General features: G+C 42.8%; 1 protein-coding gene across 8 annotated transcripts in view; it reads right to left on the bottom strand.

Moving 5' to 3' along the window:
- Nucleotides 1-99: 99 nt before the first annotated feature.
- The window catches only part of LOC138951216 (uncharacterized), a 214,233-nt gene continuing 202,593 nt past the window's right edge, over nucleotides 100-11,739 (bottom strand). For all 8 annotated transcript variants that reach the window (XM_070322871.1, XM_070322870.1, XM_070322873.1 and 5 more), the window contains 6 exons: nucleotides 9,718-9,852; nucleotides 8,704-9,336; nucleotides 7,249-7,430; nucleotides 2,624-3,139; nucleotides 1,645-2,012; nucleotides 100-1,001 (listed from right to left, as the gene is read on the bottom strand). In XM_070322871.1, the coding sequence (XP_070178972.1) occupies nucleotides 553-1,001; nucleotides 1,645-2,012; nucleotides 2,624-3,139; nucleotides 7,249-7,430; nucleotides 8,704-9,336; nucleotides 9,718-9,852 (2,283 nt within the window). In that variant the 3' untranslated portion in view covers nucleotides 100-552. The remainder of the gene's footprint in view (nucleotides 1,002-1,644; nucleotides 2,013-2,623; nucleotides 3,140-7,248; nucleotides 7,431-8,703; nucleotides 9,337-9,717; nucleotides 9,853-11,739) is intronic.

Genomic DNA, 11,739 nt, shown 5'->3' with positions numbered 1-11,739 from the left:
CCCCCCCCCCCCCTCCTTTCGCTCTCTGTGTGTCGATCTCTCTGTCCATCTCTCTGTCCGTTTCTCTCTCTGTCCATCTATGTCTCTGTATGTGTTCCTCCACTGTCCCTAGAAAATGGACTGTCTGTCCGTGACGTCATTTCTTGATGACGCTATTTATAAATGAAATCATGCGCTTGTCAGTGAAGAACAAGCGATGTGTTGGGTGAATTTATTCTCCGTGTTTTAAAACGATAAAAATGTCACTCGGGTTGTTGTTGTCGGTGTCGGTGGTGATGGTGGCGGATGATGGTGGATGTCGTGGTAGAGGATGATGTTGTCGTCGTAGTTGTCAGAGAGCGGCAGGTTGTAAGGACAGGTATTGCTGAGTTTCAGTAAATTGATTTAATAAAATGTTGAATTTCACTGTAACGGTTGTTGTTGTTGTTGTTGTTGTTGTTGTTGTTGTTGTTGTTAGACATCGCTGGACGTTGCTGGATGTATAGTCGAGACAGGTGGTGGTGGTGGTGGTGGTGACGAGATGTGGGTGTCACTCAGTGTCACTGTCGCTGTCTATGTCCTAACATTCTTCACCACATTCTTCACCCAGATCACCTGGGCCGTGGACCGCGACATGGATCTCAGGCGGCCGATCTGGTTAGCATAACTAGGCCTACCAACACTATCATTATCACCATACCCAATGTCCAGGTAGACGACGACGGGTCTCTCCAAGCCCCATACTGTGTTCTGATTGGCCACCGTCACCGCCTCGTCTCGACCCCTACCTGCCGCTCTCTGTGTGGGACCTGACGTCATTTCAGCCAGTTGTCTAACGGCCTCTGTGTCGTTATGAGCCACCTTACGGGTGGGGACGCCGCGTGACTCGAGGCCCCGGATGAAGGGTGCTGGTGAGTAGAGGTCATCATCCGGTCTGTCTGTGTCACACTTCATGACACCCAGCACAAAGACGTCGCTGAAGGTGAGGCCGCCCTGCCCGTGGGGAGCGTTGTCTTGGCAACCTGAAACATCACACACACCGTCAACATTACATCGTCGTTGTGTAAGACACATCCACACCGACTGCAACAACAACAACAACAACACCAACAACAACAACAGCAACGACGACACCATCACCAGCAACAACAACCACGACACAAACAACAACGACGACCCATGTCTAACTTCCCACCAACACCGGCTACAGCAACACGTTAACAGAGACTACAACTACATCAGCAGTACCACAACCACCTGCAAATAGGAAAAACAAGTTTATATTATTTAGTGTTCCACACCTCACCTTGGCAGACTTGTGACGATATTATGTAACGACGTCACAGTAAATGACGTAAATACCAACATTCCTTGCAAGTTTAATGACGTCATTGAAATGTTGTACACCAACCTGACTGACACTTACTGCATTGCGAGAGAGAGAGAGAGAGAGAGAGAGAGAGAGAGAGAGAGAGAGAGAGAGAGAGAGAGAGAGAGAGAGAGAGAGAGAGAGATGTACAGACATACAAACATAGTGACAGATACAGACACAGACAGACAGACAGACAGAAACAGGCAGACAGACATAGACAGAGCCAGACAGACAGCCGGACAGACAGACAGGCGGACAGACAGACAGACATGTACAGACAGAGGTGTACTGACCGACACGAAGATCTCGCAGCATGTCTGCCACCAGCTCCCCGCACCGTGCACACTGGCATGTGAAGAGACTCACATGTCCCTGTCTGTCACCGCGGTACCCATCATCATAGTGACCAACCGTCATGACAGGTGGGCCGTCGCATGGTGCGGACACTGGCGGCCTGGTGTAGGCCGGGACCGTTCCACTCTTCATAGCGTCAGCCTGCTCCACCTCTCTCATCACAGCAGGTGGACTTCTCAGGGGCTGCGTCAGGTAGCGGACGTGACGCTTCATGTCGGCAGGTACACGTAGCTTAACGCCTGCTGCCCACAGGGTGAACCTGACGTGTCGTTGTTTTAACGCCCGGTAGATCTCTGCGATGACGTCACTGTAACAGAACAGACAGGTGTGTCAGTGTTTATAAACAGAACAGACAGGTGTGTTATAGTTATCACACACAACTATTGTTTTAACGCAGTGTAGATCTTCGTGATGACATCACAGCAACAGAACGGACAGGTGTGTTAGTGCGTAATTATACCTGAAATTACGAAACTGATTAAAACAAAACAAAAACGCCTGGCAAAAAGGAAGTCACAAAGATTGCTGTTCAGGATAAGAATCACAGTGAACCTGAAATAAAATGACGCAATGATTAATAATGACGTAAACAGAATGACGTTATTTCGCTCCACTCTTCGTTACCTTGACCAAGTTTTTCCAATGGCAGACAAAGAAAGGGTGGCGCCTGATCAGACAGATTGATGACATCACTGATCAGTACACACCGCCGTGACAGTTGCTGCATTCACATTCTACATCTAATAGACATGCCCCAGTCTATTATTCAAACTTGAAAATAAAGAGCCATTACTTCTACATAAATCTTCCGAATTTCTTGACCAAAAGCACACGAATTACCTCGTCAACACGACCACACCGGCCAACACAAGAGTGACAGGAGGCAGTGTTAGATTCAGTGTACAGCGTCATTCTTACCACTCAGCCTCATCGGCCAGGATGTGCACGCGTCCGTGTGTCTGTGCGTGTTGACACAGCTCCTCCACCCAGGCCTGCACTTTCTTCTTGCCTTCCTCTGTCCAGTCACCATACTCGTCCAGTACCACCGCCATGTTGACGAGCTGCACGCTGCCGGCTCCCTGTCCGGCAGTCTCTCTCACCTGATGACCCACAAGGTAAGCAGCAGCAGCGCCATCATCACTCGTCTGAAGAACGAAGACTGTGGCGCAGCCCTTCCTCAGCAGAAAAAAACCTTTTATTATCAAGACTATGCTTTTTGAAGTGCCCGTCGGGCCCCAGAGGATTCTCACGTCGACGTCGTAGTCGTCTGGCGGCTCCTCCAAGACTTGAAACTGCTGCGGGAACAAAGCAATACATGTCATTGGTCGACCATGCTCCATTCCAACAGCGTGAACAAGGTGGCCCTGGGTCCACAGCTGTAGTCGTGGCTGTCTGCTGAGGAATAGCTCAACCGTTGTCAGTGGTATGGAGAATCTGTCAGCATACACATTTACACACATTATTAGGTATATATCACACACACCACACACACAGGCACAACACACACACACACACACACACACACACCCACACACACACACACACAAACACACACATGCACCAACCCACACGCAACGTGTAAATGTAAGCGAAAGGTTATGCAAAAATACACATCTGAACATGTCATTTAAGGCATAAAAATTACAGTTGATGACTAGAGAGAGAGACAGAGAGAGGGAGGGAGAGAGAGAGAGAGAGAGAGAGAGAGAGAGAGAGAGAGAGAGAGAGAGAAAGAGAGAGAGAGAGCGAGAGAGTCAAGTCAAGTCAAGTATTTTATTGTTTTGGGCCCAGAGGGCTTTGAAACAAAGATATAATTTTAACAAAAAAAGGTAACAAATCAGACAGTTAATAAATGTATACAAATTGAGCGGACAAATACAACAATACTATACAACCAAACAAAATAAATTGGCAATATACACTTCCATACATACAAACAAAAAAAACAAAAAAATAGGTTTAAGAAAATCAGGTAAGAGATCAGACAGATAATATATATACATTAAGCGGACAACGATAATATACAGCCGAAATAAATTAGCAATACCATTATGCCATGCATCTTTTGTAAAAACACAAAACAAAACAAAAGCATATATTACATTATACATACCAATAAAGAAACTAGATATAACGCTAACATACTAAAATCATAACGTGGGCTACAAAATCTTGCTAGCTTCATTAGTTTTATCTTAGATTTACAATTCATTAACTGTTCATATTTTAAACAATTTGGGTGAGATCGGTAATAAGGACTAATTAATTTTCTTCTTTCAGACACTATACTTTCGTCGGTACAAATGAACAAATAGTGAAACTCATCACCTAATTCATTTTTATCGCACATATCACACAATCTTTCATTTCTAGGAGCATTAAAAAATCTAAGCTGATGTATCAATGGAGTTGTTCTTTGCTACTGGTCACAAGTGGGGGTCAGCTCAGACGGACGCATTTTTTCAATACAGTCTAGGGGAGAAACTGGTCACAAAGCACCCAGTACATGCTAGAGAGATAGGAGAATCGGCACAATCAAAGAAAATACCAAAATCATTCAATAGATATGGAAATATTTCGATTTACTGTGAAAATGCTAGCAAAAATGGCGTCCAAAAATGGGAACGCACACTTGGTGCGTATTTGAAGACTTACCTCCCGTTCTGTGTTGTTGATAATAGTCGTGTTTGTGCTGTTTTTGTTGAAATAGTATCTAATAAAACTGATGCAGTTCTTGAAATGTTGCAAATTATTGTTGTCTTTGTGAAATGCGAGAGTGTTCTGAGGCGTAATCTGCATACGGCTGATGTCCCACATAGGGTACCCCACTTCGATCAGCGTATCACTCCAAATGAGCTTCATAGCAGAAAAGCAGATACACTACCAAAACACTGCATAACAGATCTACAAGTCTGAGCCAGAATCATTGAAATTTACTTTCTGTATAAAATATTGCAATCAAATTTGTTCACGCCGTCCCACAAATAACGCAGGTTACCCTCGCCTTCGATTCAAAGTAACTCCAATCTGACTGAATTACCATCGAAACGCAGATGACGAACTGATTCACCACACATTTGTGGTATTTTACACACAAATTTCAACTGTGTTGTTTCGCGATAAACAGCCATAAACAAACAAATGTGGCGCCGTCACGTCGCCTCGGAAGGAATAACGCAGGTGACCAAGACTTGTTTCCGATACCTGTCTGATTAAAATCATCGTTTTTTTCACAAATGAAGGCTCTTTAGCAGATCTGGTGAGTTGGAAACTGTCTATGAATGTTTCATTTAATGTCAAATGCGTACATTCTTGTCGATATTGTTACCTTTGGGCTCATAAATTAAGTCAATCGTCGTGTTGTCCGAAAGTGACTTTTGTCAGCATAGAACTTACTGTGCTTTGATCATTGACTGAGAAGAATCTTCCGATGACACTAGTTCATTTCACTACGCGACTGCAGATCTGCAAGGAAACTTATGGCAGGGGAAATAAGCTTAACTGAAGACGAATAAGCGGAGTAACTGTTCTTCAACGGATTGCTCTCACTGATCTAAATATTTAGATCTTGTCGTCTGCTAGTCTGCTAGTAAGTAGTCTTCGGTCGTGTGAAAGTCACATCTATTTTGACTGTGTGCATCGATCCGTGTAGTGAAATGTTGATCTTTGATGATTTGGCAACATAACTTCGCTAAATGTGCTTCGAGTGTATCTCCCCGTTAACCGCATTTGAAAACGTCTTTTAACAAGACCATGTTAGTTTCGACAGCCCAGACGGGGAGGATCCTCGATAGCTCACAGGGTATATAATGTTTTCCGCCGTTTTTTGAAGAATCCTTTCAAATTTGCTATTCCAAAAGTACCTTATGACACGACTCGAGTGGCAAAGAACATTCTCTGCAATTCCTGTCTCAGTCCGTGCAGCCGTTTCGGGTCCTATCGTCATCATACAAACACACACACAGACACACAAGAACCAGCTTTAAAAGTTAGATTATGTAGGAACCATGTGAACCTGCAGTGATTTTTTCTTATGTACAACAGATACTACAGTATTTCTGCTTTATGAAAAGCAATATTTCAAAAACAAAACTAGTCTAGAGATTTGAATTTTGACCACTTTTCCCCCTTTCTGTCACCAGTACTGAAGAACAACTCATTGGCAACTTATGATTGCTTGTTCTAAATTTTGCTAATTTAACTTGGAATTTCCTAGGCAAACAAAGCAAATACCTTTCCAGACAAAAATCCTTTTTATATATTCTGTAATTAAAACACAAGCTGTTGGCGTTCACGTCAGTGTTCCATTCCTGCAGGAATTGATCTCTTAGCCTTTGCTTTACAACGTTTTTAAAACCTGAGACGGCAAGACTCTGAGTTGTCCATAAATATGATAGACCCAACTTATTTAACATAGTTTTGACATGCGACAACCAGGGCAATTTAACGTTTTGTACATGGTACAACTTCAAATGTAGCTTTAACATTAAACAGGACATCTTATTCGCACCATCGTTCATTTCTTTCATCAGTTTATACCAATAAACCAGTAACTGACATTGTACCTCAATTCTAATTGGATAACGACCAAGCTCTCCGTAAACCATACAGGTGGGTGTAGTTTTATATACATCAAGAAGCATTTTTAAAAATCGCAATTGAAACCTTGATAATATGTCTAATGAATCATATCCCCACACCTCACAACCATACAGCAAAATTGGATGTACACACTTCTCAAAAAGATCCAATTGCACGTCAATTGGTAAATTTAGTTTTCCGCTACATTTTCGAATTAACGAGAACATTGCACGGTTACCAATCAAACATTGACGTTTCATGGCATTATGAAATTTGTTATTATAGTTAAATAGTACACCTAAGTACACATAGTCCCAAACTACTTGGACAGGTACTCCATTCAAGGAAAAAATTTGGGATATTCCGTATTTTCCCCCGCGAAAAAACAACTATTTTTGTCTTTTCAATATTTATGCTTAGTCCCCAGTTTTTACAATAACGATCTAGTCCATCCAGGGCTTTTTGCATTTCGCCAGGCGTTTCGGCGAGTATAGCAGTATCATCAGCATATATTAACAGGAACAAATACATATTGTCATTAATGCGTTCAACATCTATTTCTTGGGCTCTTTTCAGGGGCAACTCTAGGCTGACATCATATTCAATCAAAAACTGCTTCAGGTCGTTTAAAAATAGTGAGAAAAGAATCGGTGATAAATGTTCGCCCTGGAGAAGCCCGATGTTTGAGGTGAACGCCTCGGAGAATACACTATTCACCTTCACGCACAATTTTGCCTTATCATACATGTCCAGAGAGAGGGACAGGCAGACAGACAGACAGACAGACAGATATATACAGACAGACAGAGAGTCGGACAGAGAGAGAGAGAGAGGTCGGGGGGGGGGGGGGGAGGGTCTTGAGAAACAAAAAAGGAAAGATAGATGACGTTAGGCCAAGTAATAATAAACGTGCGTGCGTGCGCTTCACCGATATGATAGTTGATACAGCTATGCAACAGTACCTGGCAACCAACTGTGTGTAGGTAGCTGTATCCATGGCATGGTCCCCGCCCTCATTCCGTTCCAAGCTTGCCCTCCACCACGCGTCGAGCCTTGTCTGGTCAGCCATGTCGTCCTCACAAAGACACACCTGGCTGACATTCCGACCTGACTCGACGCTGAGGCCTTCCTGCAACTCCTGTAACTGAGGTCAACACACACGGACTGTAAACAATGCGGGAAATGGCACAAGGGGTGGTTTAATACACGATGCACACACAGACAGTGTAACATTAGGCCTACCTGAGTTGGAAATCTCTTCATTCCTGCTTTAGTGTTTACCAGCCTAAAAGACAACTTTCTGGACAAAAGCAAACCATCTTTTCGGAAAATAGTTTCCCGTTTGTGGTGACGCGCATTAGGCTACGTTAAGTACAAGTGACGTCGTTTTCGCGACAAAAAAATGACGTCTACTATTCCAGGGCACTGTTCTTAGAGCTCCAGTGAAAAATAAAAAGCAAATGCTCTCGCCTTCGTCTTGTCCCACAACAATGTAACCCGCCACCTCCACACCTTTTAGGACCCCCCTCCCCCACGGAAGACTCCCGCCACCACCCCTCCCACAAGAGTCCCTCCCTTCTTATACAACCACCCCCTTTTTGCTCGACCTCCCCCAATAAGACCCTTTTTGTTTTAAAAGATTGTTTGTTCATAACCTCTGTCAGCTATAACCCACATTTAAGACTTTACCCCAATAAAAAACAAAACAATATAATATTCCTCTTTCACTTTCAGCTTCATAAATTAAATGTTCAAGAGAAACGTTGGCATCAGAATAATCGACAAAAACTTGATCAACAGTGCGACCTGTAATATTCCAGATGAATTATGTTCAGTGGTGATCATCTTGTCCAGCAAACATGTCCATGCTATTACTGTGAACATATACGAAACAAGCTACATTTTGGTCATGTCTGCTGATTAATAACACCTACAATTGTGGGAAATGTGGAGGCTTTGTTTCCAAAATATCTGAAACAAAACTCAACTTAAAAAGTTGAAGAGCATGACCCCGCTGTGACCCCAACATTTGACGAAGGTCAATCAAATCGGGGTCAAATCGGAAGATTATCAAATACCAGAAGTCTGAAAATGTTTAAAGGTCTAGCTTCAAAATCATCCCAGATAATCTTAACGTTAAGTTTTTTGATCGGACATACGGACGGACACTGCACACAGTGTGTGGACTAAGAGCATAGCGCTATGAACTGGCCCTTACTTTACGTTGGTGAACAAAGCTCTGTCAATCTCTCTCTCTCTCTCTCTCTCTCTCTCTCTCTCTCTCTCTCTCTCTCTCTCTCTCTCTCTCTCTCTCTCTCTCTCTCTCTCTCTCTCTCTCTCTCTCTCTCTCTCTATTTCTCCCCTGCGTTCGTCTGTTTTTGCGTGTGTGAGCGAGTGTAGGTCAAGGGTTAACTTACATCGCTCATGTTTCGGAGCACCTCCTCCAGACAGCGTCTCGTTGTGTCGGGCAGGACAATGGCCTGGTGGAGGGCTGGCTGTGTGACCAGGTCACCCAGAACAGAGCGCCTCACAACATCTCTGGCTTGCTTCAGGTACGCAGCGGCCTTCTTTAGTTCTTCTTGAACTGCAAGGGGGTCGTCTTCTGTCTGAGGTATGATTGCCGCCATCATTATCCCACGCTCGCGATGTATGACGATCAGGTCAACAAAGTCCTCCTTCAGGTTCAACGGCTCTGCTTTGACGCTGTTCGTGTTCCTGGCGGCTGCACCAGTATAGATGCTTTGGGTATCAGCACCATATACACCAAGTTTAGCTTGAGTCAGAATTACCATAATTTCTTTTTCCCTCGCGGCTTTGTCCTTTATCTGATTCATGCAGTGGTGGACATTTTTCAGCACTCTGTCTATGTGGACAGTGTCCCTGACCTCTATACTCTCATCTATGTCTATTTGTTGCTGTGTTTTCAGTACCTGGATTCTCTCACTTTCTCCGGTATATGCCATTCTCTCATGCACAGTGTCCATGTGAGCCGGGGGGATTATGTATGATTCGCTCTCAAGGTGAGGGAACCAGGCGTTGAGAAACTCTCTCTGGAATCAAAGACATGATGATGTACTGTCTGCTCACTTCTAGTACCATTCACAACCTACGTCAACTATGAAGACAGTGAAAATACAGACACCAAATAGGGACGTATGTCTGATTGGTGGTTCACACAATATTTGCCTACAACACAGCAGATAAGTGTTTGAAAATAGGTAGCTCTATGATGTAAATTCAAAATGAAAAACAAAAACAAGGAAAACAACAACAACAACAACAACAACAACAACAACAACAACAACAACAACAACAACAACAACAACAAAAAGAGTCAAACTAATGATAATGCACCTTATTCATTTTAAACATAACTTCAAGTCTTAGAATATGAGGTTTTGGTCGGTGTGTTTTTTCTGAGATAAATTTACCTCATGGTCTGACAACCTTAACACTTGGTCCTCTGATTCCTGTGATCTTGCCATCAAGGGCGGGGCAGGAGAGGCAGCCTGGTTCCCCGGTGACCCAGAGGTACTGCACGGCGGAGCACATTCCACAGCCGGTCCCTGTGTGATGTGCATGATATAACCGTCACTTCTGTCATAGCACTGTTCATATATGTAATGATCATGATATTACTGTCATTTCTGTTATAGCACTGTTCATATGTGTGGTTTGCATGATATTACCGTCACTTCCGTCATAGCGCTGTTCATAATCATGAGTTGTGTGCATGATATGACCGTCACTTCTGTCATAGCGTTGTTCATATGTGTGGTTTCCATGATATGACCGTCACTTCTGTCATAGCGTTGTTCATAATGTGTGGTTTCCATATTACAGTCACTTCTGTCATAGCGATGTTCATATGTGTGGTTTGCATGATATTAAAGTCACTTCTGTCTTAGCGATGTTCATAATTATGAGTGGTGTGCATGATATTACAGTCACTTCTGTCATAGCGCTGTTCATAATTATGAGTGGTTTGCATGATATTACAGTCACTTCTGTCATAGCGCTGTTCATAATTATGAGTGGTTTGCATGATATTATCGTCACTTCTGTCATAGCGCTGTTCATAATTATGAGTGGTTTGCATGATATTATCGTCACTTCTGTCATAGCGCTGTTCATAATTATGAGTGGTTTGCATGATATTATCGTCACTTCTGTCATAGCGATGTTCATAATTATGAGTGGTGTGCATGATATTACAGTCACTTCTGTCATAGCGTTGTTTTAGATAGTGTGACTCACCTTATTGTCATGCAATAGTATGTAAACGTGTTTCCTCACATGGTACTCAGAAAAAATGTTCAAACATTATTTTATTGTCCTGTGTGTTTGTGGACCAAAACGCCCATGTACACCCATGGTTTTGCACGAAGAGGATTGTGTGTGCTTGGCCGTATGTTCCGTCGGCCATATAATTATACTCTACTCTGTGTCGTGGGATGCATGCTTGGTATTTTCATGTTTCTATAATTCACTGACATGGATTTCAGGATCTTTACCATTTTTACCTGGTTTTGTGCCACAAAAAAAGGGGGGGGGGGGCAAGCAGGTATGCAAATAAAGTGACCCGGGAGATCGAAACATCTCTTCTCTTTATCAAGCAGGTGGCGGGGTCCCAAACACTCAACCATCAACTTGGCTGTTGCGATCGTCATCAATGAGGAATGTTCAGTCTATTTGCATTTATTGACACTGAAACGGACAATGCATGTATACGACCCTTAACAAATTGAAAGATTAGATTGGCCGTGTAGGAGCTGAGGGGGAGGGGAGGGGGGTAGGAGAGACAGAGATAGACAGAGATAGACAGACAGATAGACAGACAGAGATAGACAGACAGAGATAGACAGACAGAGATAGACAGACAGAGATAGACAGACAGAGATAGACAGACAGAGATAGACAGACAGAGATAGACAGACAGATAGACAGACAGAGATAGACAGACAGAGATAGACAGACAGAGATGGGTTGGTTGGCTGGTTATTGTTTGTTTTTTCTTGTAACACTTGTTTTGTCAAATCTTGTTCAAAGTCTTAATCTTCTGTAAACATGTAAACTTGTGAAAGTATTCATTCTTATTCATCCTTTGAATTCCCATATTTTTACAAAGTACTTTTCGGGGCTTACTGATTTGTCTATTTAGTGTAAGGGAAGGAACTGTGCTTGTTCTTGACAAATGGAATGTCAGGATTACTTTCCCTGTAATTGTCAGGAAGTCAGGAATCAGTGTTTTAGAACTCTCAGGAATGTTGTGTCTTAGTAAATTTAGAAAGGAATTAGTGACAACAGATTATTTGAAGTATGTGAATGCTATTTTTTTTATTTTAATGAGTTTTTAGGCTTAGCTGTTTTATTTTTAAAGTAGTCAGTTATAATTATTTAAAGTACTTTTTGGTTTCATAAGTACTTTTTCATTGGCAACTGATAATTGATTC

Source organism: Littorina saxatilis, linkage group LG16 (assembly GCF_037325665.1).
Source record: "Littorina saxatilis isolate snail1 linkage group LG16, US_GU_Lsax_2.0, whole genome shotgun sequence".
In the NCBI taxonomy this organism is placed as follows: domain Eukaryota; kingdom Metazoa; phylum Mollusca; class Gastropoda; order Littorinimorpha; family Littorinidae; genus Littorina; species Littorina saxatilis.
The sequence above is the reverse complement of the archived record's forward strand: the minus strand, read 5'-3'. Positions and strand labels throughout refer to the sequence as shown.